The sequence below is a fragment of the Pipistrellus hanaki genome (genome assembly GCF_964339955.1).
Source record: "Pipistrellus hanaki genome assembly, chromosome: 7".
NCBI lineage: Eukaryota > Metazoa > Chordata > Mammalia > Chiroptera > Vespertilionidae > Pipistrellus > Pipistrellus hanaki.
The window spans coordinates 9194033-9216549 of record NC_140509.1 but is presented as its reverse complement, the minus strand read 5'-3'; the positions used below and the strand labels follow the sequence as shown (position 1 = coordinate 9216549).

Below are 22517 nucleotides of genomic sequence, written 5' to 3'. Positions count from 1 at the left end.
AAGTACATTTCCATCCATTTACTAACTCTTGCTCCATCTCTGAGGAACACACACATTTTGGTTAGCTAAGACTATCTGGAAATCCAAGTATCCACTCAGTCAGTAAATATCTGGGTCTGACATAGTTTGATCAGAGAGGGGAGGTGTGTCTGCGGCAGGGAGACAGACATACAAAGAGTTACAAATCAAAGTAACAAGTGGAAAAGCAGTGTTTTCATTTCAGCAAAATCCTACTTCCTCTTGGGTGTCGTATCTGGTTCACAGCAACACCTCATGCATATGGAAAGCATCATTCCATCAGCATGCACGCTCCCTGGGCGGAAAAGGTGCCCTAAATCTCTCTGAGCACCTCGTTTGTCTGGCACAAAACGGCATTACCACATGGAACGCGGTGATAACTTCGCGGGCCACGCGCGAGAACGAGGCCGGATCACACTTGACGTGTTTTTATTACTGACCACGGACAACGGTACCTTAGTCCACTGCCACAGCACTCTGCCCGCCGAAACCAGATGTGAAATCATCTCAGTTATTTCAGGTTTGAACTTTCGACAGGCATCAAAGTATCCGCAGCCAATCACTCCTGAAAAACAACAACAAAGACACACACACAGACAAATACACAAGATGAACGGTGCAAGCTCATTAAAAGGTTATAAGGTGCATGTTTATCCCTGAAAATAAATCATTACAAGACTTTCCCAACGACATCAGCAGAGGGCCTGGGAAGCTTAGTAGGCATTTTATATGGATTAGCTCATTTAACCCTCCCAGCATCCTCTGAGAAAGAATTCTCAGTCCCTCTCCTGACTCCAGTGGAGCTACTATGCGAGACAGAGTGTTCCCATTGTAATATGTCACACGGCCTGCGTGTGGGCGGGTCTGAGATTTGAACCCACGAAGCCTGGCTCAGAACCTGCTGCACAGCTCTCGTCCTGGGGCGGAGGAAGCTGGCAAAGGACGCAGAGGCCACTCCCTCCTCCTGCAGGGGAGCAGCCCGGGTCAGGCAGGTGAAGCAATTGCTCACGGTCAGCGGAGAGGTTGTTGAAAGAAATGGATTCTGCACCCACATCTCTGGACCTGGAGTCAGTCAACACCCCCGAGTGGGCTGGTCCTCTCATGGTTCCCGGGACACACCCGGCACAGACAGTGCGACATAACCGCCCTCGGGAGGAGGCGTTGTAGGGTTAGAATGTTTGGGGTTCAGGCTGCAAAAACTGGGTGCTCTATTCCCCCCAGTGAGATGGCACACTGCATGATGTGCTCGGTGCTGAGCAAGGTGTTTTCGGGGGGATATGAATGTGAACCCCTGTTTAAAAATTTGGAGCATGTGGGGGCGGGGGGGCAGCTAAAGAAACTGGGCTTCGTTCTCGCAGCCCGAAGAAGAGAGGCTGGAGGGAACATGGAACTGTCCTCCGAAGTCACAGCTGCTGGCACCAAGGCCCGGAAGGCCCTTTGCTTCCTGAACTCCTCGGGATCTGGGTCTCCAGCTTCCTGTGGGCACGTGTTCTGTGGGAAGCATGGGATCTGGAGCCCAAAATCAGGATTAGCACCTCGCCTCTGCCCTGCACTAGCCACACGGCCCTGACCGGGCAGTTATTTCTCTCTTTCAGAACCTCAATTTCTGGTTTGTTTCCACATGTAACTTGCAATGTGAATCACATCGAAGAGTGTATAAACTAGTGTGACAGCTGAGCAAATGCTCACATACAGACCTGAGAGACACCACATGGCCTGGGACACTGGAAGCCCTTTGTCCATCCCTATCCCTGCCCGAGGTACCACCATTCTGACATGGTGAGAACCATAGCTGGCTTTTCTTTATGGCTTTGCCACTTTTTCTTCTGAACTTGAACTTTTTTTTTTTTAACCTTAATTTTTGAAACTTGATTTCATAGAATCATGTATTTTTTGGTGACTTGCTTATTTCACTCAACATACTACTTCTGAGCTTTATCCATGCCGAAGCATGTAGCTGCGTGTGCTCAGATTTGCTGCTGTGTGGCATTACGCTGTGTGCCTGCCTAGGCAGCAAGTTATTCATCTGATTTTATTGGCAATAAATATGGGGGTTACTTCAAGGCTTTTGCTGTCGTAAACATTGTTCTGGGGCACAGATGCAAAACCAATTACAGGTGGATGGAAGGCAAAGCTGTACAGTGCTTGGGGGGGAATACATGACCTCTGGGTAGGAAAGAACTTCTCAAGTGAGACTCAGAGAGCACACGCCATGAAGGAAAACAATGGTAAACTGTTACCCAGCTGGAAGTGGACCTGCTGGGGGAGGGGGAGTGGCCAAGGTCTGCTTCACCAGAACCACCTCTACTCACTCCCCTACTCAACAGGCCTGGCAGCAAATTGCACGCCCAGTTGCTTCACATTCCCACCAATGCCCGATTTTATCAGAATTTCTCATTTTTTACAAATCTAGCGGGTATGATGTGGCATTTCCTTGGTGCTCTAAATTTGCATTTTCCTGAATATTATTGCTTATCCCCTTTACATTTGTTTACTTGCTACTTGGTTTTACATTTTCTTAAAGTGCTGGGTTTTTTATTGCCCATTTTTTAATATATATTTTTATTGATTTTTTACAGAGAGGAAGGGGGAGAGAGAGCTAGAAACATCAATGAGAGAGAAACATCGATCAGCTGCCTCCTGCACACCCCCCAGTGGGGATGAGCCTGCAACCAAGGTACATGCCCCTGACCAGAATCGAACCTGGGACTCTTCAGTCTGCAGGCCGATGCTCTATCCACTGAGCCAAACTGGTTTTGGCAATTGCCTATTTTCTAATTGGGCTGTTTGCTTTTCTCTTAATGATTCATAAGATTTCTTTAAATATTCAGAATACTAACTTGTTTTGTTTTGTTTTGTTTTGTGGGTTGAAATTTTTTTTTTCTTCCACTTGAGTCTTGTTTTATTGTTGTTGTTGTTTTTCCCCCCTCCATTAATGCTGCTTTTTAGAGGAACCAAGGTTCTTAACCTAGTGAGGTTTATCATCCTTTTCCTGTATAGCTTATGCTTCCTAGGTCTCATTTAAACAGTTCTTTCCTACACAGAGGTCTTTCGGATATTCTCCTTTATTTTCTTCCAAGTGTTTTATAGCTTTGATTTTCATATTTAAATCTTTAATCTATCTGTATTGATTTTATGTTTAGTGTGAAGTAGGGGTCCAATTTCAATGATTTTCCCATAAGAATTTCTAGATATCCCAGAACCACGCATTGAAGGTGCCTTTCCCTTCTGATCTACAGTACCTGCCATGTCAAATAACTAATGTCCACACATTCATGAGTCTGTTTCTCTTGCATGTCTTCACAAACATAATTTTTGATGGTATAGTTTAATTCAACCTAAATTTGGCACTAAAAATTTCGTTTTTATTAGCATAGCAAAATGCTACATTTGACTTGGTATATTATGTTGTTAACCTATGATCAATGTGCAGTTACTCAGCCCAGATTCCTCTTATGAATCATGCCAAGAAACCCAAAGCACAAAGATTTGCTTATCTCTAAAGCCGACCTTCAACAAGGCTATTTCAGAAGATGCCTGAGTCTTAAAGGGGCTATAAACATTCTTCTTAGTATTTACTCCCCTCTTTTCTAGTACTTGGCTCTCTATTTTACATACTTAATCCTCCCTTCAAACAGAGCCTTTTATCTCGTAAGTAAGGTTTTGCATGGTTTATGTCCATTATATATGCAATTAAAAAATTAAACACCAGCCGAGACCAGTTTGGCTCAATGGATAGAGCGTCGGCTTGGGGACTGAAGGGACCCAGGTTCGATTCCAGTCAGGGGCATGTACCTGGGTTGCGGGCATATCCCCAGTAGGGGGTGTGCAAGAGGCAGCTGATCGATGACTCTCTCTCATCGATGTTTCTAGCTCTCTGTCTCTCTCCCTTCCTCTCTGTACAAAATCAATAAAATATATTTTTTTAAAAATTAAACACCAAGAAGAGTCATACCAAAAATTTTGTCTATTGAAGCATTTGAAGGCAACGTGCAATTGAACACAGTAAATTGTCTTTTTAAACGTTGTGGAATGTCATTTCGACCCCCTCCAGGGTGGATCATTGCTGCTATGAGCTGTACATCAACAATAGTAGTGAAGTCTCCAGGCTTATCCAAGCTGTACATTCCTTCCATTTCCATCATCTGTCGCACAATCTCATTGGTTATCTGAAATGTTATACAATACTATTTTACTATCACATTCCTCCTCAGCTCCTATAAAATTAGTACACATGAGATTAAAAGAAAATATTCCACTCTCACCATTGAAGTGCTTGTAAATGTTAATGATCACTTTCAAGGTTACTCAATTTAACCCATCACCCATGAAATCTAAACCATAAGTTAAATGTGTCTGGTGCAAGTCCAACCTGCTATTCGTCACACTGATACAACCAATTTCCAAATACACTTAGATAAATTATGGAATATTTGGTACTATTACAATAGTACTCAAGTTGCAAGTTTTACTAAAGATATCTTTCACAAAAAAATTCAACATTTCAAAATACTTACATCAGAATGTGGGACAGTTTTACTCCTGAGCTTTCAAAATTATATGACTGAATGTTTGGGTTTTGGTCTTGCATCCTCACCCTATCTTTCCTGCAACTTCTAACATTGCTAAAACTCCCTCCTTATTAAAAATGTTTCCAGCCCTAGCTAGCTTGGCTCAGTGGATAGAGCATTAGCCTGCAGACTGAGGGGTCCCAGGTTTGACTCCAGCCAAGGGCACATGCCTGGGTTGCGGACTGGATCCCCAGCAGCGGGCGTGCAGGAGGCAGCCGATCAATGATTCTCTCTCATCATTGATGTCTATCTCTCTCTCCTTCTCCCTTCCTCTATGAAATTAATGAAAATAAATATATTTTTAAAAATATTTCCTCTCTTGGTGTCAGAGACTCAGTTCTTTCCAGATTCATCTAAAGACTTGGGTAACATCCAAGCACTATTTTCCACCATCCCTCACATGTAACTGCTCCATAGGGCTCCATCTTTCTCTTCTCTTCCCACTGCCCAGAAGATCCCATCTCAACTCTGGAACCCCACCTCGGGTTCCTTTCTAAGCTCCACACCTCTATGTCCGAATTCCTACTGGGCATCTCCCAATTTGAGGCACACAAGTACCTCAAATATAGCAGTCTTTCATTTAACAAACATTTAATGAATGGTTTCTGGTAACATAGACAGCCGCCCCTGTCATTCTAGTAGTGGGAGAGAAGAGAAAATGTAAAAACAAAACAAAACACACACACACATATATATAATCTTTTTAGAAAAAAAAAGAAGCAGAAAAAGAAAATAGGCAGTACTCAGAGGTACAACTAAATATGGGGAGTAGGGGAGGCTACAGCTCTCAAGACATAAGGAAAGAGTTTAAGGACATGAGAAAGGAAACCACTCAAATATCTAGGCCCCTCTGTCTTAGAGCACTAGTTAAGTATACAATTTTACCTATATGTTCCCAAAAATTCTAGTTTAGCACTTCAAAGTAGGGATTCAGGAATCTGTATTTTAACAACTCCACCAGGTGATTCTAGTCATGAGAAAAGTTTGGGAAACACTGATGTAGGGGAAGAGCATTGCAGGCGGATTAAACAGTTAGTGAGGGGCTGAGTGGGCATCATATCCAGTGTGCACAAGGCTCAATAAATGTGGCTGGAGCAGAGTCACGGGGAGCTGAGGTCAAATGGGATAGGGCCTTTGAGTCACGATAAGAATTCTGGCATGTGTATTCTGTAAGTCTCATGGAGGACTTTGAGCAGAGGATTGTGTCATGCTATGGCTCATGTTTTAACTGATTTCTGATTTGAGAATAGATTGAGAGGGGCAAAGGAAACAGAAGCAATGAGGAGACATTTGTAATGGTCAAGAAGAGAGAGTAGTCTGCGCAGGTATTAGCAATGGAATGGATAAATCTTGGATATAGTTTGAAGATAGAGCCAACATGATTCCCTGAGAGATTGAATTGTGTTGCTATTTTTTTGAGATGGAAGAGCAGGTTTAGGGAGTAAACAGGAATTTGGCTTTGGAAAGGACATGGTAAGGTTGAAATCCAACCAGACATTCCTGGATACATGAGCCTGAAATTCAGGGACTCTTCAGTTTATAGATGATATCTAAATATGCTGCCACTCTCCTCACCTTTTAGGAACTGCTGAAAGGTCTGTGGGCCTGGGAACCCAACCAAATGGGGGAGAAGAGCAGAAAGAAAAGGGGAAAAGCTTCCCAGGCCTGAGGATGACATCTGCATAGACTCGCATGTTGGGTATACACGGTCTAACTGGGCCAGAGACTTCCAAGTCTTAACTGTGCTTTGATCCTTGAGTAAGCTCTAAGGACCTGGAAGAGGAAAGCTCAAAACCTGTCTAGATGAGGGCACATCCATCCTAGGCTTCATATAATTTTCAAAGGCAGTGACCTAGCTAGCAGCTAAAGACACACAGAAAACAAGACAGTTTGAACCTGAACACAAACTATTAAAACCACAGAGAGCAGAAACAGAACCACATAGACCCCCATATGCTGGAATTAACAAGAACAGAAATTAAAACAACTGTGCTAAACATGTTTAAAGAAATAGACAACAAATTTAAGAATATTTGCAAGGAGTAGGAAATTATTAAAAATGACAGCATTTTTTGAAAGAAAAGAGAATCAAATAACTAAAATTAATGGACTTTTGAGTATGTCAAAAATAATTTGACAGTAGATTGGACAAAGTTGAGAAGAAAATTTAGGAAGTGGAAAACAGAGAAAATTATCTAGAATGTAATTATTATAAAGCTGGGGTGTATAGAAGAGAATTACAGAAACATAGAGGGCAGAGAAGAAAGACTAAGAGGGAGATTAAGAGTTTAAGAAGGAGATTCGCTGGCCACAGTGGGCATCATACTGACTGGTCATTCTGGTCATTATGGCATTCCAGTCATTGGCTTTTTTAATATATATAGATATTTTAAAATATGTTTTTATTTATTTCAGAGAAGGGAAAGGAGAAGAGAGATAGAAGCATCAATAATGAGAAACATTGATCAGTGGCCTCCTGCACAGCCCTTACTGGGGATCAAGATGGCAACCTGGGCATGTACTCTGACCAAGAATCAAACTGTGATCTAACAAAAATCAGAGCAGAGATAAACGACATAGAGACCAAAGAAACAATACATAAGATCAACAAAACCAAGAGCTGGTTCTTTGAAAGGATAAACAAGATAGATGAACCTCTAGCCAGGCTAACCAAGAAACAGAGAGAGAGGACTCAAATAAACAAAATCAGAAACAAAAGAGGTGAAATAACAACAGACGCCGCTGAAATTCAAAGGATTGTTACAAAATACTACGAACAACTCTATTCCAACAAACTGAACAACCTGGAGGAAATGGACATTTTCCTAGAAAAATACAACCTTCCAAAACTCAATCTGGAAGAATCTAAAAATCTCAATAGAACAGTGACTTGGGAAGAATTGAAACAGTCATCAAAAAGCTTCCACCAAACAAAAGCCCAGGGCCAGATGGCTTCACAGGAGAGCTTTACCAAACATTCAAGGAAGAATTAAAACCTATCCTCCTCAGACTATTCCAAAAAATTCAAGAGGAAGGAACACTTCCAAACTCCTTCTATGAAGCCAGCATCACCCTAATACCAAAACCAGATAAAGACAACTCAATGAAAGAGAATTACAGGCCAATATCCCTCATGTACATAGATGCCAAAATCCTCAACAAAATTCTAGCAAATCGGCTCCAGCAGAACATCACAAAGATCATACACCAGGACCAAGTAGGATTTATTCCAGGAATGCAAGGATGGTACAATATCCACAAATCAATAAATGTGATACATCACATAAACAAATTGAAAGATAAAAATCATATAGTCATATCAATTGATGCAGAAAAAGCATTTGATAAAATTCAACACCCTTTCCTGATAAAAACTCTCAACAAGGTGGGAGTACAAGGATCATACCTCAACATAATAAAAGTTATATATGATAAACCCACAGCCAACATCATACTCAATGGGCAAAAACTAAAACCATTCCCTCTAAGAACAGGAACAAGACAGGGATGCCCACTATCGCCACTCCTGTTTGACATAGTACTGGAAGTACTAGCCATTGCAATTAGACAGGAAGAGGAAATAAAAGGCATCCAAATTGGAAAAGAAGAAGTAAAGTTATCCTTATTTGCAGATGACATAATATTGTACATAAAAAAAACCCAAAAGACTCCATTAAAAAACGAATTGACTTAATAAATGAATTTGGCAATGTAGCAGGATACAAAATTAACGCCAAGAAATCTATGGCATTTCTAAACACGAACAGTGAACTTACAGAAACAGAGACTAAAAAAGCAATTCCATTTATCATCACTACCAAAAATATTAAGATACTTAGGAATAAACTTAACAAAGGAAGTAAAGGACCTATATGTGGAAAACTACATGACACTGAAAAAAGAGATAGAGGAAGATGTAAACAGATGGAAGAACATACCATGTTCATGGATTGGTAGAATCACCATCATCAAAATGTCCATACTTCCCAAAGCAATCTATAGGTTCAATGCACTCCCCATTAAAATACCAACGGCATATTTCACTGACCTAGAAAGAACTCTCCAAAAGTTCATTTGGAACAATAAAAGACTCCGAATAGCCACAGCAATCCTGAGAAAGAAGAGTAAAGTAGGAGGGATCTCAATACCAGACTTCAAGGTGTATTACAAAGCCACTGTTCTCAAAACAGCCTGGTACTGGCAAAGAACAGAAATATAGATCAATGGAATAGAATCGAGAACCCAGATATCAACCCAAATCACTATGCTCAATTAATATTTGACAAAGGAGGCACGAATATACAATGGAGTCAAGACAGTCTCTTCAATAAATGGTGTTGGGAAAATTGGACAGATACATGCAAAAGAATGAAACTAGATCACCAACTTACACAATACACAAAAATAAACTCAAAATGGATACAGGACTTAAACATAGATGGGAAACCATAAAAATACTAGAGGCATCTACAGGCAGCAAAATCTCAGACATATGCCAAAAGAACTTCTTCACTGATACTGCCCCTAGGGCAATGGAAGCTAAAGAGAAAATAAACAAATGCGACTACATCAAAATAAAAAGCTTTTTTACAACAAAAGAAACCATCAACAAAACAACAAGAAAGCCCACTGTATGGGAGAACATATTTGCAAATGTTATCACTGATAAAAGTTTAATCTCCAACATCTATAAACAGCTTATACAACTAAATAAAAGGAAAATGAATGATCCAATTAAAAAATGGGCAATGGACCTAAATAGAATATTTTCAAAAGAAGACAGAAGGAAGGCCAAGAGGCACATGAAAACATGCTCAAAGTCACTAATTATTCAAGAGATGCAAATCAAAACAACAATGTGGTACCATCTCACACCTGTCAGAATAGCCAACATCAACAAATCAACAAACAACAAGTGTTGGCGAGGTTGTGGAGAAAAAGGAACCCTCATGTACTGCTGGTGGGAATGCAGACTGGTGCAACCACTGTGGAGAACACTATGGAGTTTCCTCAAAAAACTGAAAATGGAACTCCCATTTGACCCAGTAATCCCACTCATAGGAATATATCCCAAGAAACTAGAAACACCAATCAGAAAGGATATATGCACCCCTATGTTCATAGCAGCACAATCTACAATAGCTAGAATTTGGAAACAGCCTAGGTGCCCATCAGAAGATGATTGGATCAAAAAACTGTGGTACATCTACACAATGGAATACTATGCTGCCATAAAAAAGAAGGAATTCTCATCATTTGCAGCAACCTGGATACAACTGGAGAACATCATGCTGAGTGAAATAAGCCAGTCAATGAAAGAGAAATACCACATGACCTCACTCATTTATGGATGATAAAGAACATTATAAACTGAAGAACCAAAAGATAGATATAGAGACAGTAAAGCAACAAGCAGACTGTCAAATTACAGTGGGGAGGATAGGGAGATCTGGGGGAGATAAGAGATCAACCGAAGGACTTGTATACATGCATATAAGTACAACTAATGGACACAAAACTCTGGGGAGGGAGGGTATGTATGGGAGGGGGGGAATAATGTTAAAATATGTACACAGATAATAATTTAATAAAAAAATAAAAATAAATAAAAAATAAATTAAATTAAAAACAAAACAAAACAAAAAACTGTGATCTCCTGATTCATAGGTCGACACTCAACCACTGGAATCAGGAGAGGGACCAAGCTACAGAGAGGACGTGGTGATCAGAGAATAAAATGCTTGCAATTGAGTTAATGAGGGAGTTGCACTGATGACAAAGTGTAGAGCATGGCTGCAGGAAGGCGTCCTTCAGACAGGGTGGAAGGCATGCTCTGTGAAGAGGCCAGGTCAAGGAACTAAGAGGCCAAGATCATGTGTGTCGGTACTGATATCACCAAGAAATATGAGAGCAGGCTGCATAATTTGCAGGGCCCGGGGCAAAATGAAAATGCAAGGCTCCTTATTCAAAAGTTAAGAATTTTGAGATGGTGACAACAGAGCATTAAACCATGTGCGACAGGGACAGTACTGCACTACATGACAGAGTGAGAGATCAGGAACTGAGCCCTTCAGGGAGAGAGGGGTGATAGCCTGACGGGCTTTCAGCGGAGAGGGCAATGAGAAGCTCGGAGGACATCCCCTCACCTCCAGGCCTGGCTTCAGCTTGAGAAGTCGGCAGGGAAAGCGGCACCTGGGTTCTCAGAGAAGTCACATTTACAGTGGATTTTGTGATGAGCCTTGGCTTCCAGGGGCCCACAGGAAGGCATGGGGAGGTAGGTAGATGAGGTCGGAGAGGGCAGGGCTGTCTGGGCATTATTCTCAGGGTGCACACAGACCTGAGCACAGACACCCCCTTGGTGTCATCTTGGGTGAACTGGGATAGAGGGCAGGATGGGATGGGTCCAGGCCGCTCCAGGTGGAGGCTGCTGATAAGGCAGTGTGTGGAGGTAGGAGAGAGATGTTGGGATCCCACAAGGAACACGCAGAATTCTAGAAGCATCAGTGAGTTTCTCTAACAGGGAATGGCTCTGGGATTGGCAGGTAATCACGACTAGGACAGTGGTATGGGGCACATTTATATTTTTTTAAGTGATTTTTAAGTCAAGAACTCATTTGGAGAGTGTGCAGAGTAAGACTAAACCCTGAGGAAAGGAAGAGAGGAGCCAGAACATGAAGTCAAGTAGCCAGAGAGTCAGGAGGGTGTGTTGCTGAAAACCGCAGGGCAATTTCAAGAAGGGAGAATGTCAACTCTAATGAGAAATCAAAAGAGACTAAGAGTGATTACGAGGCTTAGTAAGATGAAGGCGATGGACATTTTTTATATATTATATAACTAAAAATACTGATTCAATACAACCTATAGGCAATGTATATGGTATATTTTTTAATGCTCACCCGAGCATATGTTCTTATTGATTTTAGAAAGAGAGGAAGAGAGAGAGAGAGAGAGAGAGAGAGAGAGAGAGAGAGAGAGAGAGACATCAACCGTTGCCTCCTTTAAGTGCCCTGACAGGATCAAACACACAACCTTTCTGGTGTATGGGATGATGCTTCAACCAACCAAGCCACTGGTCAGCACCTATAGGAGCCATTTCAGTCATACCTGGTCTCCCCATTCATTAATGACAGGCATATTAATATCATCAATAAATATAGTCATTTTTCTGCCTCCTGGTGGCCCATATGTGCTTCCCATTCGCTTATCCACATAGCTTTCAATTGTTCTCTGGAAAAGAGGAAATGGTTTGTCTCATGCATCAGATCTCAAGCTACATTTCTAAAAATAATGAGCATATTTTCCAGAGTAGAATACTATTTAATATGCATAAATATCATTATTAAAACATATATTGTGAATTTTTAAAAATAAGTTATTAGAATGTTAATTATTAATTTATGTCAAAAGAGATATATTCAAAAGTCCAGCTTCAGCCTCAATATTAGGCTATTAATCCAAATTTTAGGCTATTAACCAATATTAGATTATTAACCCAAATATGCTATTTGGATTTGGCTTTAATCTCAGCCTTAGGGAGGTTAGATAGCTGAATGTAAACAAGCAACTCTCTCTCTCTCTCTCTCCATATATATATATATATATATATATATATATATATATATGTGTGTGTGTGTGTGTGTGTGTGTGTGTGTGTGTATAATACATGTCAATGTTTTAGATGCATATACATTATTTCATATGCATATACATATTTCATTATTCCACAACTTAAACATGTATTTAATGTTTATTAATTCAGCAAACGAGGAGTTTTACCTGAAACATTATTGGTTCCGTGGCAGATGAAAAGTTTAGACATTTGGATAACTGTATTTCAGGATCATATTTCTTCAAATAGGCCTTAATCATTACAGTTTTTGCAGTTCCCTGCTCTCCTGTGAGCAAAACAGCCTGCAATCACAGGATAATCACAGTGAAAGGTGTTATGTTTAGTTTTAAATATCTTATGGCTCAGGTGGCCATGTTTTCATTCTATAAATTACTACAACTCATTTTTTAGAACTACATTTACACAAAAATGTATCCTAGCTGCGTTAAATATTTGAATGTAAAATGTACACCGTGAAAGTGCTGGGAGGAAATATGGGTGGCTATTCTCGGGACCACGGGGTGCGGGAGGGCTGTCCTCAGTTGGCGGGGGCCACAGTGCAGAGGAGACTGAGTTGAGTGCATCCTGGGACCTGGGCTTCATTTCCCAAACGTGTTTCTCTCACTGCCCCCAGCCCGTGGTGCTGGAATTTACTTTTTCCACCTGCAGTGTGTGGGAAAGGATGTGTTTCTTACATGGTTTGCAATCATCTAAGAAACTATCAAACTTACTTTATTTTGTTTTGCAATGGTGTCTATCAAAAAATTCGTCCTAATATTGTCAACATTTGGAACCAAAATTGATGAATACTCTGGAATACTGTCAGTGGGATAATAATATGGCTGAAGTTTCTTATTCCAGTGCTCCCAATCACCTATGCAGGAAGTAAAAATTCATCACCATAAAACTGCATTCTTCGAGAGTAATGAGAATACAAAAATGCAAGTGATATAAATAATCAACAGAATCATAAAAACAATAAAACATTTTCCTAAAACATGTTAACATATCTGCTTACCTAATCTAACTTCTTCTCTAATATCTAAGCTAATGTTTGCTTATCTAATATATGTGACATTTGGTGAATTTGTTTTCCTTTCTTACAAAGGTTTTCAATTGCTAAGTCATTCATCCAGAGGAATCGGGCCTGAAGTGCAATACAAATCAGCTGGAGGTGAAACCAATGAGGTGTGCGTGTCCTGTTGTGTAGAAAAGCCACATCCACAGAAAGGATGGGAAAAACCACAGAAAGGATGACTGTAGAATTGGTATCACTTCGTCCTTAACGATCTGGTAGAATTCACCAATGAGGCCATCTGACCCTGGAGTTTTCTTATCGAAAAAGTCTTACCCGCAAATCACAATTTTTTAAGTAGATATAGGAATATTTAGAGTGTCTATTTTCTTCTTGATGATGCTTGGCAGTTTTTTATCTTTCAAGGAATTTGTCCATTTCATCTACACTGTCAAGTGCATTTTCATAATGTTGCTTCTAATGTTCATTTCTTGTTTTTGTAATGTCTGTAAGATCTGTAGTGATGAGTTCCCTCTTCCATTCTGGACAACGGTGAGTTATGTCTTTTCTTTCTCCCCCTGATATCGCTAGTGAGAGATTCATCAATGTTATTGATCTTTTCAAAGAACATCTTTGGTTGGGCTCTGGATTCTAAGAGAATTCGTATCTAGATTCAAGGATACATTTAATTTTAGTTTACATTTTGAATGAGACTTTCTTTTTATCACCCCAAATCTAATCACATACTGTAAAAGTATTGGTCATTCTGGATAAAGATGGCCAGCTGGAAAAAAAAAAAAATCATGTACCTCAGTCTCTATATAAAGGCCCTTTAAAATACTAAGTTTCACTTAACCTCCATTTTCAAATGATTCCCCTACCCTCAAATGTGCCTGGTATCCCCTAAGTCCAGGCAGCCTTGTGTTTGACACTTTCCAGCCAATAATTCTTCAGTCCTTGACCAGCTTGGGGTCGGTGCAGCTGTCTAGCAGCGTGACTTTGGGAAGAGGGCCTGCAGCCGTGTTTCTGAAGCAGACTTACAAGCAGCCTTCCTGTCCTTGCCTCCCCCTTTGCCCCCATGTCCAATGCCTGAGCCCTTTGAAGGTTCTGTGACATGCACCACATTGTTTCATAACTCTTCCCACTGCTGGTGTGGGGCTTACCTTTGCCCAGGTGCTCAGCCAACTGCCACTTACCTTTCTGCTTTCTTGCTTTCAATATGAAATTATTGCAGTCTACTCTCCTGTTCTTTTGAGTTTGTGCATTAAAAAAATACCTTTGCTGTTTCAGGGTTTTAGAGAGAATCGAGGCAAATACAGTTTTGAGGAAGCATGACTTCTCTTCTCTGAGACTTGGAAGAACCGGGAGTTGGGCTCCGGATGAAGGCACCAAGCACAGGGCATTTCTTTTACAGGGAGGTGAGCTGGCTCCTGCCACCCAGGGGCAGCGGGTCTGCTCCATGTCAGGTGGACCCACCTGTTGGGTTCACTCTCTGCTTACTCTGACATTTCCAACGGGGAAGCTGTGGGATCGATCTGTCCCGGCGTCGTGAAGAGCCTGTGTTCCCTACACTGCTGCCTTTCCTTGTCAAGCATTAGAAAGTAGGTGATGTAAGAGGCAATGCCAACTTATTTATGCCAGATGTCCCTTAGGCCACTCCAAAAGAAGCCGACCGTCGCCATACCTGCTCCCAGCATGGCCAGCATGCAAATGTATACTATTCTTTGCATCTATCGATATTACCTCTTAAATGTATTAGCAGTGATGTTACTCATAAGTGGCTTAATATTTCCCCATAGAAGCATGGAAGTTTACATTTTTCCCATTTTTAAAAATGTCATTTCATTTCAGGTCGGAGTCACTCTGCTTACCATAATCGGTAACATAAAACTCATACATGGTGTAATTTGCGCCTTTAGGTATTTCTGGTAAGGACAGCTTGCTCTCATGGTGTCTCATAAAGGCTTCAAGCTTCTCCCTGCTGTCCAATTCCAGAAGAGCCCCTATGCTCCACATGAGGCCAAACACAAATAATTTATGGAGATGCTCGACACACGAAATTCCGCCTTCTTCCTTGGAGGGGATTAAGCCTTCCAGAAGAGTGAGAGACTGAAAATATTTAAAATACAACAAATTTTTATATTTAAAACCTTAAGTAAAAAACTTCAGATGATACTACATTTAGAAGAAGGGGACGAGAAAACAAATGTGTGTCCACCTAGTGCTGGGTCACTGCCCAGCAGCCACCAGCAGGCAGAGGGAAAGCGGCCCTGCCTCAGGCCGCGTGGCCTGCGGGCACTGAGGTTCCTACTCCCAGCTCAGGGCTCTCACCTGAGGTCCCGCTTCCTGACCTGAAACTCGGGAAGCCTACACTGGCTGTTTTCTAGTTTCTGGTTCTAAAGTTTGGTTGCTGCAAGTTTCTAGACCAAAGATTTTCTTTCTTTCACATTTTGCAGGGCTCCGCAACCCGTGGGCCCAGCAGCCAGCCACCTGGCGGGCAAGTAAAGTCTCACTGAAACCCAGGCACGTCCATGCATGTGCAGTGTCGGGCTGCTTTTGCAGTGCAGCAGCAGAGCTGAGCGGCTGAGACAGAGCATTGTGCGTGTGTACTAGCTGCTCCTTTAAAAATGTGTGCCCACCGCCCTTCGGCTTCAGAAAGAAATAGATCTACAGGAAATATTTTACAAAAACAAAATATCTCCACTTCTGTCATGCGTTTTAAAGTAATTCCTAAATATTTATTTTGGCCTTACATATTCTCTCTAACCTACCTTCCCTTGCTGACGGACGCTCCTCGCACTAAGAATCACACACTGGAATGGGTAAGGGAGGATCACCTGTGGACTAGAATCAGGGGATCCCTTAAAAGTCTATGCTTAATTCTTTTTTCCCCCCTAAAGACTAATAAGGAAAACTGAACACAGGGGTGGGGGTGGGGGGGAATTTATTAAAAACTGCCTGGAGAATTGTCCCCAAGTCCCCCTATCTGCTATCTGCTAAGCCTGCTCAGCCAAGACGGCATCCGGGCTTTCCCGATTGCCAGCAGCTCCTTCCCAATTCTCCTGTAGAGCCGCGAGCTTTATTTATCTGTCCACTCCCCTTATGGGACACACTTTCTGGGAAGGTCACCAAGCTTGACGATGGGAAAGAGAGTTCATTCCTCTCCCACGCCCCCAACCACCTCCCCCTGGGAAGTGAGAGTAACGGAGAGAGGGCAGTGAGGGCATTGCCGAGGCTGCAGCAGGAACGCGACTTTGCGGAGCCCTCTCAGCCACAGGATAAAAGCATGTCCGTGGACTCACACCGGTCCTATTTCAGATGCCTCTGCACTACAACCGAGTAGGAAAAAGAACCTCCAATCTAATAAACAAAAAATATACAAAAATAGAAAAACATACTTGCACGATGTAGTTGCACTCTAGGAGCTGCATTTTGGGGTTGAGGGTCAGTTTCATGTATGTATACGCATCTTCAAATATCTTATCGTACAGACTCTGGAACACAGCGGCCTCCTGCACGGTGCGCTTCTTCAGCCAGGCCTGGGGCACAGGGGCGGGGGCCGCGGGTTAGGAACCGGAGGCCGGGGGGCACAGCCCAGCGGCGCCCAGGCCTCCTGGTGCCCACCCACCTGCAGAATGGGCTTCCAGCTGAGGGCGGAGCTGCTGATGTAGACCATGCCCATCCTGGACACCGTGGCGGGCGAGGCGTTCTCGATGTTGTGGACCTCGAACAGGAGCTTGCAGTTGGGGGACATGGGGATGCGATCCCCGTTGGCCAGCGTGAGCGTCTTGTTGTCGTCCAGCACGGAGTTCAGGTTCTCGATCCAGATGGCATCCACGGGGCCATCTAAGATCAGGAAAATGTTCTCACCTGCCAAGAATTGCAACAGAAAATTAAGCTAACAACTGTTCCCACACACCGGTGGTGGGGCATTTGGGGAGGGGGGGGAGGAGGGGAGAATCGATCACAAAGGGGCTTGGCTTTGCGTGTACCTTTCTTGGCTTTTAGCGTTTTCCTCCACAGCGTAGAAAAAATCCCGTCCGTCCAGTCGTTGGTGGCCGTGTCCAGTCTGCCAAACATCTGCGGCGCGGTGATGGCCTTGGGGTTCATGCGCATCTCGCGGTGGGGCCGGCCGCACTCGGTCTGCGCCTTCATCAGGATGGTGATGACCGTGGTCTTGCCCGAGCCGCTGGGCCCCAGGGTCATCAGGCCGTGGCGCACCAGCGACGTCTCGTACAGCTGGGCAGGGACAGGGGCGGTCAGGGGGACGGGCAGCCCGCGGGCCTCTCCTGGCCGCACACAAGTAGTGCTGGCCTTGAAGACGCTTTAGTAATCACCCCAGTAAAGTGAGTGCATGGTTTTTAAAAATGTTTTGGGGTTGTTTTGTTTTGTTTTATCTTACTATAGGTGGGAAGTAAATTAGCACCACGGTATAAAATATGTGATGAAGCAGTGACAATGTGGAATTTGAGTTACGTTTTGGAAATAATTAATTCGGGCTCTAGATGCTGCTTCTCAAACCTCGTGATTTTATTCCTTGTGATTTTGTTTTGCTGAAACCTATAGAGCAGTTTTTTGTGTTTGTTTTGTTTTGTTTTGTTTTGTTTTGTTTTGTGTGTGTGTGTGTGTGTATGTTTTCACTTTCTCGGCGTGCAGCGTGGTGGTATCGCCCCCTCATGGTGGAAAGCAGCAACACACCCCATCCTGAGAGGATCCAGTGGCACAGCTGGATTCCCTGAAGCTTGGTTTGAGATGAGGGTTCCTGTGCCAGTGATTTACTCGGAGAGTGCTCTGAGGAGAAACTGAGGGGGGAACGAGGGAAGGAAAAGCAGGACAGGAACGAGAGAAGCCCAGCACGGGGTGACAAAACCCCAGGCCTGGCACTGCAGCTTGCTGCGCCTGCCCCTCCAGTTCTCCAGAGGGGGGAGGAGAATGTGGGTGAATGAGCTAGAATTACACAAAAATGGCGACATACGAAAAAGTGGACAGTGTCTGTGACGACGTCCTGTCCATTATTTTGTTAATAAAAATAAGTCAGAGGTCCCAGAGCTGATCAGAGGTAGAATTTGCCTTCTCCTAAAACTCAAATAGAAATGTATTACTACTTAGCCCACAGGCCCAAAGCAACTGAGGCAGTGGCCACAGCATCCCACATAAGAGTAATGTTATTGATATACAAAACGAAAACAGTGGTCAGTACACTGTATCCACATCAGACATAACATTATGTTCTCCCAGAAATTAAAAAGAGTTTTAAATGGTTTCCCATACTTGGATGATAACAAATACTTAAACTTTTAAATGTTAAGTATTTCCTTGCAAGAGCTGGGTCTGTTTCTTGTACTTCTTATAATCTGGCAGAAACACTACATTAAAATAAGAGTTTTAATTCTGAAATGCGGTTTTTAACGCTCCCCACTATTTCAGCTCCTCCGTATTCCAAAACCCCTGGAAAATACCCCCAAAGCAGGAAGCTCAGAGAGGTTTAATCCCGCCACCGCGACAGCTCCGTGCCGCTGCTGACAAAGTGGCTGTCGCAGCGGGTGCAGGTGATACACACAAAGACGCCAGGAGTGCAGACGAAGACTGGACATCAGTGTGGGCGTGAACACATGCCCACACAGAGCAGGCGCAGATTCACCCGACAGACTCCTCCAGCTCCTGCCCCGGGGAGGCACCCAGCCACCGGCGATACTGCCAGGTTGGACCTGGACCTGGGCCATTCACCTCCCTGAGTTTGTGTAACTGAATTCACCCTCCCCACTGCCCCTGCGATTCTGGCCCAGCCCAGCCCTCTCACCAGGTGTACGCACCTGCATGCTGTGACGATGGTCAGCCCATCCCATCCCGCTAGGACCCACATGTCCCCCCCGAGGCCTCTCCCTGCATTGATGTGTTTTAATTGAGTTTCAACATTTACATCAAGTGAGACTAGTGTCATGAGTTTGTCTCTTAAAACGCTGACCTTTAACAACACGTGCCTCTCCTTACACTGATGATGGATTATGATTGATAATGGATTAAAATCTCTTTACCTGCACAAGTTTGAGATTCCAGGGTGGGTGGTTTATCAGCCCTTCTGCCTGAACCTGGCGGGCCACGGCGTCTTGCAGTTCCACGTAAGTGTTACTGTCCAGCTGCAGCCCGGGGAACAGGTCGTTGATTAAGCTGAGGAACAGGGGCTCGTCTTCATCCACCTACGACGGCAGAGAGCAACTTACTCCTTCTGTCAGCAGACGGGCACGGGTCAGCCAGGACGCACACAGCACCATCACGTCCTGCCTAGAGGTCAGTCCTCTCCTCACCAGACCTGTAACCTCTGGGACTCGCTCCCGAACACGCCACGGCAGCCACGCTACCTGCAGCACCGCAGCCAAGGACCCCGGCATCTGGCGTCCTCTACCGTCTCCTGCTCCAAGGTGACTTCCCCTCAGTGCTGTCAGAGGAATGCTTTGCTCCTCACAGCCAGGTATGCACACCAACTTCAAACAGGCCGTTAACAGTCCCTCCCCCATGAAAATAGAACAGTAATATCTCTTTACTATAAGGATATATCCATGCATAATTGGCTCACCCAACATCAGCTGGAAAACCAGCATCAGTGCTCTGACTTCTAAGCGGCAGGTTTGAGTAGACTGAGTCGAATCCTTCTTAGCTACACCTTTAATGCCCTGTCACCCCACTCACAGCTGTTGACCACTTCTGATCTCGCCTTACTTTCTGGCGAGCCCCTGGTGCTTTCTGGGATGCTTGTCTAGGAGTCTCAAGGATGCCATTATCCCAGGGAAGCAGCAGAGCACTAGGCATCAGAGAGTCTTGTGGATTTTTGTCCCAGCTTCTCAGCTGGCTGGGATTGCGGATGGCTTCTCCAGACTCCCAGTCCCATGCCCTCCTGGGCCATCCATGTCCCACAGAGTGGCTATGAGACAATACCCCCTGAAAAGGCTGTGATAGCAAGGAACTACACCAGTGTTAGTTTTTGTAACTGCAGTGTGAACTTTGAGAACCAACTCTTCCTCAGCCTCGTTCCCTCAGGGCCTGGGCACTACATGCAGCAGGGAGAGTCTTTGAATAAAGACCATGTGAACCTTTCCATCAGCCGATTCAGAACAACCTGGTCCTGGGGCAAGAATGAAAGCAGTGTAACAACTGTTGTCATCCCCACAGCAAGTTTCCTATGCATTCCGGAAAAACAGAAACAGTGTTGATGTTTGGGGGGAGACATAGCTGACATCAGCTAAGCATAGACAGGCAGTGCAAAAGGCCCCGTGGTTCCCTGTGAACCAGGTTTCCATGTATGGAATATGCTTCATTATGAATAATGGTCAAGCACTGGACTGAAACCGGGGGGCTGAGGCCCACTGATGAGGCCTGTTCTGGGGCACCCAACTGACAAGGGGGTGCCCTTCCAGCCCACGCTGGTCAAACAGGCCATGAGGTTTTTGCCTTCTGGAAAAAACTCCCACTCCCACTGTTACTACAATTACTCATGTTCACAGCCTAACATGAGCCACCCCCGCCACCCTCCCAAGTAGAAAGAAACCAGGCCAAATTCTTGAAATAGGAGTGAAGTCAGAGAAGAAAGATACCAGTTTTGAAAGGTTCATATCTCTCAGTCCTCTCATGACGGTGCTTAATTCACTATCTTCCGGTCTGGCTCTTTTCTGAGATCCAAGGGTCCTCAATACAGATAGGATATTCCTCAACCCGAAGTCATAGTGAACCTAAGATGGGAGGAAGGGGAACAGATTACCTAATTGAAAGGCTCTCAGTGCAGACCCACCACATACATATAGCAGGCATTCTGATCCACAGGTACTGGAGTTTTGGAGTGGCTGAGCTGCAAAGCTGAATTCTCCCACTTGTCCTTTCACCGAAAAATGATCCTCCCATCAGGAAGGTCAAGCTGTATGACAGTGTCCGCACTTTTAAACATCGGTGGAGAATAAGACAGCCTGATTGCCGTCTGAGAGGCAAAATACTTAAAATGCATAACCAACAGGTTATGTCCTATATGCCTCCATTTATATAATGTTTCTGAAAAAAATTATAGAGGCAGAGAAAAGATCGGTGGCTGCAAGGGGACAGGGATTTGGGAAAGAGAAGGCTGTGACTATGAAGGGGCAGCATGGGGGGGCCTGGTGGTGATAGAAGTTCTGTATGTTGATTGTGGTGGTGATTATACAAATCTTACATATGTGATAGAACTACACACACACACACACACACACACACACACACACTGAGTACATGATCAACTGGTGAAACCTTAGTAAACTCTGGATTTTGCCTATGGCCATTTTCTGGGTCTGTTATTGTACTATGGGTAGAAGATGCCAACTTTGAAGGAAGTAGGGTAATGAATATATGGGACCTCCTGGCACATTTCTTGGCAATTTTTGTTGAATTTATAATTATTCAAAAATAAACAGGTATTCAAAATACATAACCAAACAGGTCAAAGTAATTAAATTTTTATTTTAGAAAAGAGTCAAAGAGATTTTTTAAATGATTAGCATTTTATGAAGGTAAAATTACAAAGTAAAAAATCAAGTTCTGTAATTAGGGGGAAAATAAATGGACAAAGTTACCTGCTTAGTAAGTTGTTCCTCACACAGTTTGTAAAGAACATAAAACTTTTGAGCCAAGATAACATTTTCAAGGAAACCACAGCTTGCAAGTTTAACTCGCATAATGATCTGGAAAATTAATACAGTGAGATTTTAAACAATGTGCATGAAAAACAATTAAAAATGTAAATTATGTTATGTTTTTAAATCCCAAGGCATACCTGTCTATCAGGAACCATCATAGCAACAGTTCTAAACTGAATTTTTAAGTTCTCGGGCAGTTCCTGGCGCCCAGCATATCCAGGGTTCTAAAAGTTAAAATTATTTCACTTTTATTGTTGATATAAATTTTATTTCATGAATACAAATACATTTCAGATCCCTAATTCAGTTCCTAAGGTGGCACTGAGAAAAATATTAGATTCATAAAACCTCCCTCTTTTCTCAAAAATGTGCATTGGACCATTGTCACATAGCTCCCTTTGACATAGTTCCAGTTTCATTATACTAACACAGACACACATATTACCTTGTGAGCAAAAATTAGGCATCTGTTTATTGGTTAAGAAAATAGAAAAGAAAACCGAATAAATACCTAGATAATTATTATTGAAATGTTATTGAAATAAGAAAAAAAATGCAGGATTTCAAACTGATGAGTTTACTTAATTTTTATTTCCTCTCTTTAATTATCCTTTTCAGTCGGAATTACAGAATTCTTTGGCAGACAAAGT

The 22517-nt window shown here is 43.1% G+C and overlaps 1 protein-coding gene across 1 annotated transcript in view; it reads right to left on the bottom strand.

The window, feature by feature from the left end:
• The window catches only part of DNAH8 (dynein axonemal heavy chain 8), a 255491-nt gene that overhangs the window by 113337 nt on the left and 119637 nt on the right, over positions 1-22517 (bottom strand). Inside the window, exons 42-54 of the mRNA XM_084889523.1 lie at positions 22005-22091; positions 21805-21912; positions 20803-20937; positions 19249-19410; positions 17206-17452; positions 16842-17083; positions 16612-16752; positions 15085-15322; positions 12930-13072; positions 12366-12500; positions 11694-11816; positions 3974-4187; positions 474-583 (exon numbers count right to left, since the gene is read on the bottom strand). Of these exons, the coding sequence (XP_084745649.1) occupies positions 474-583; positions 3974-4187; positions 11694-11816; positions 12366-12500; positions 12930-13072; positions 15085-15322; positions 16612-16752; positions 16842-17083; positions 17206-17452; positions 19249-19410; positions 20803-20937; positions 21805-21912; positions 22005-22091 (2085 nt within the window). The remainder of the gene's footprint in view (positions 1-473; positions 584-3973; positions 4188-11693; positions 11817-12365; positions 12501-12929; positions 13073-15084; positions 15323-16611; positions 16753-16841; positions 17084-17205; positions 17453-19248; positions 19411-20802; positions 20938-21804; positions 21913-22004; positions 22092-22517) is intronic.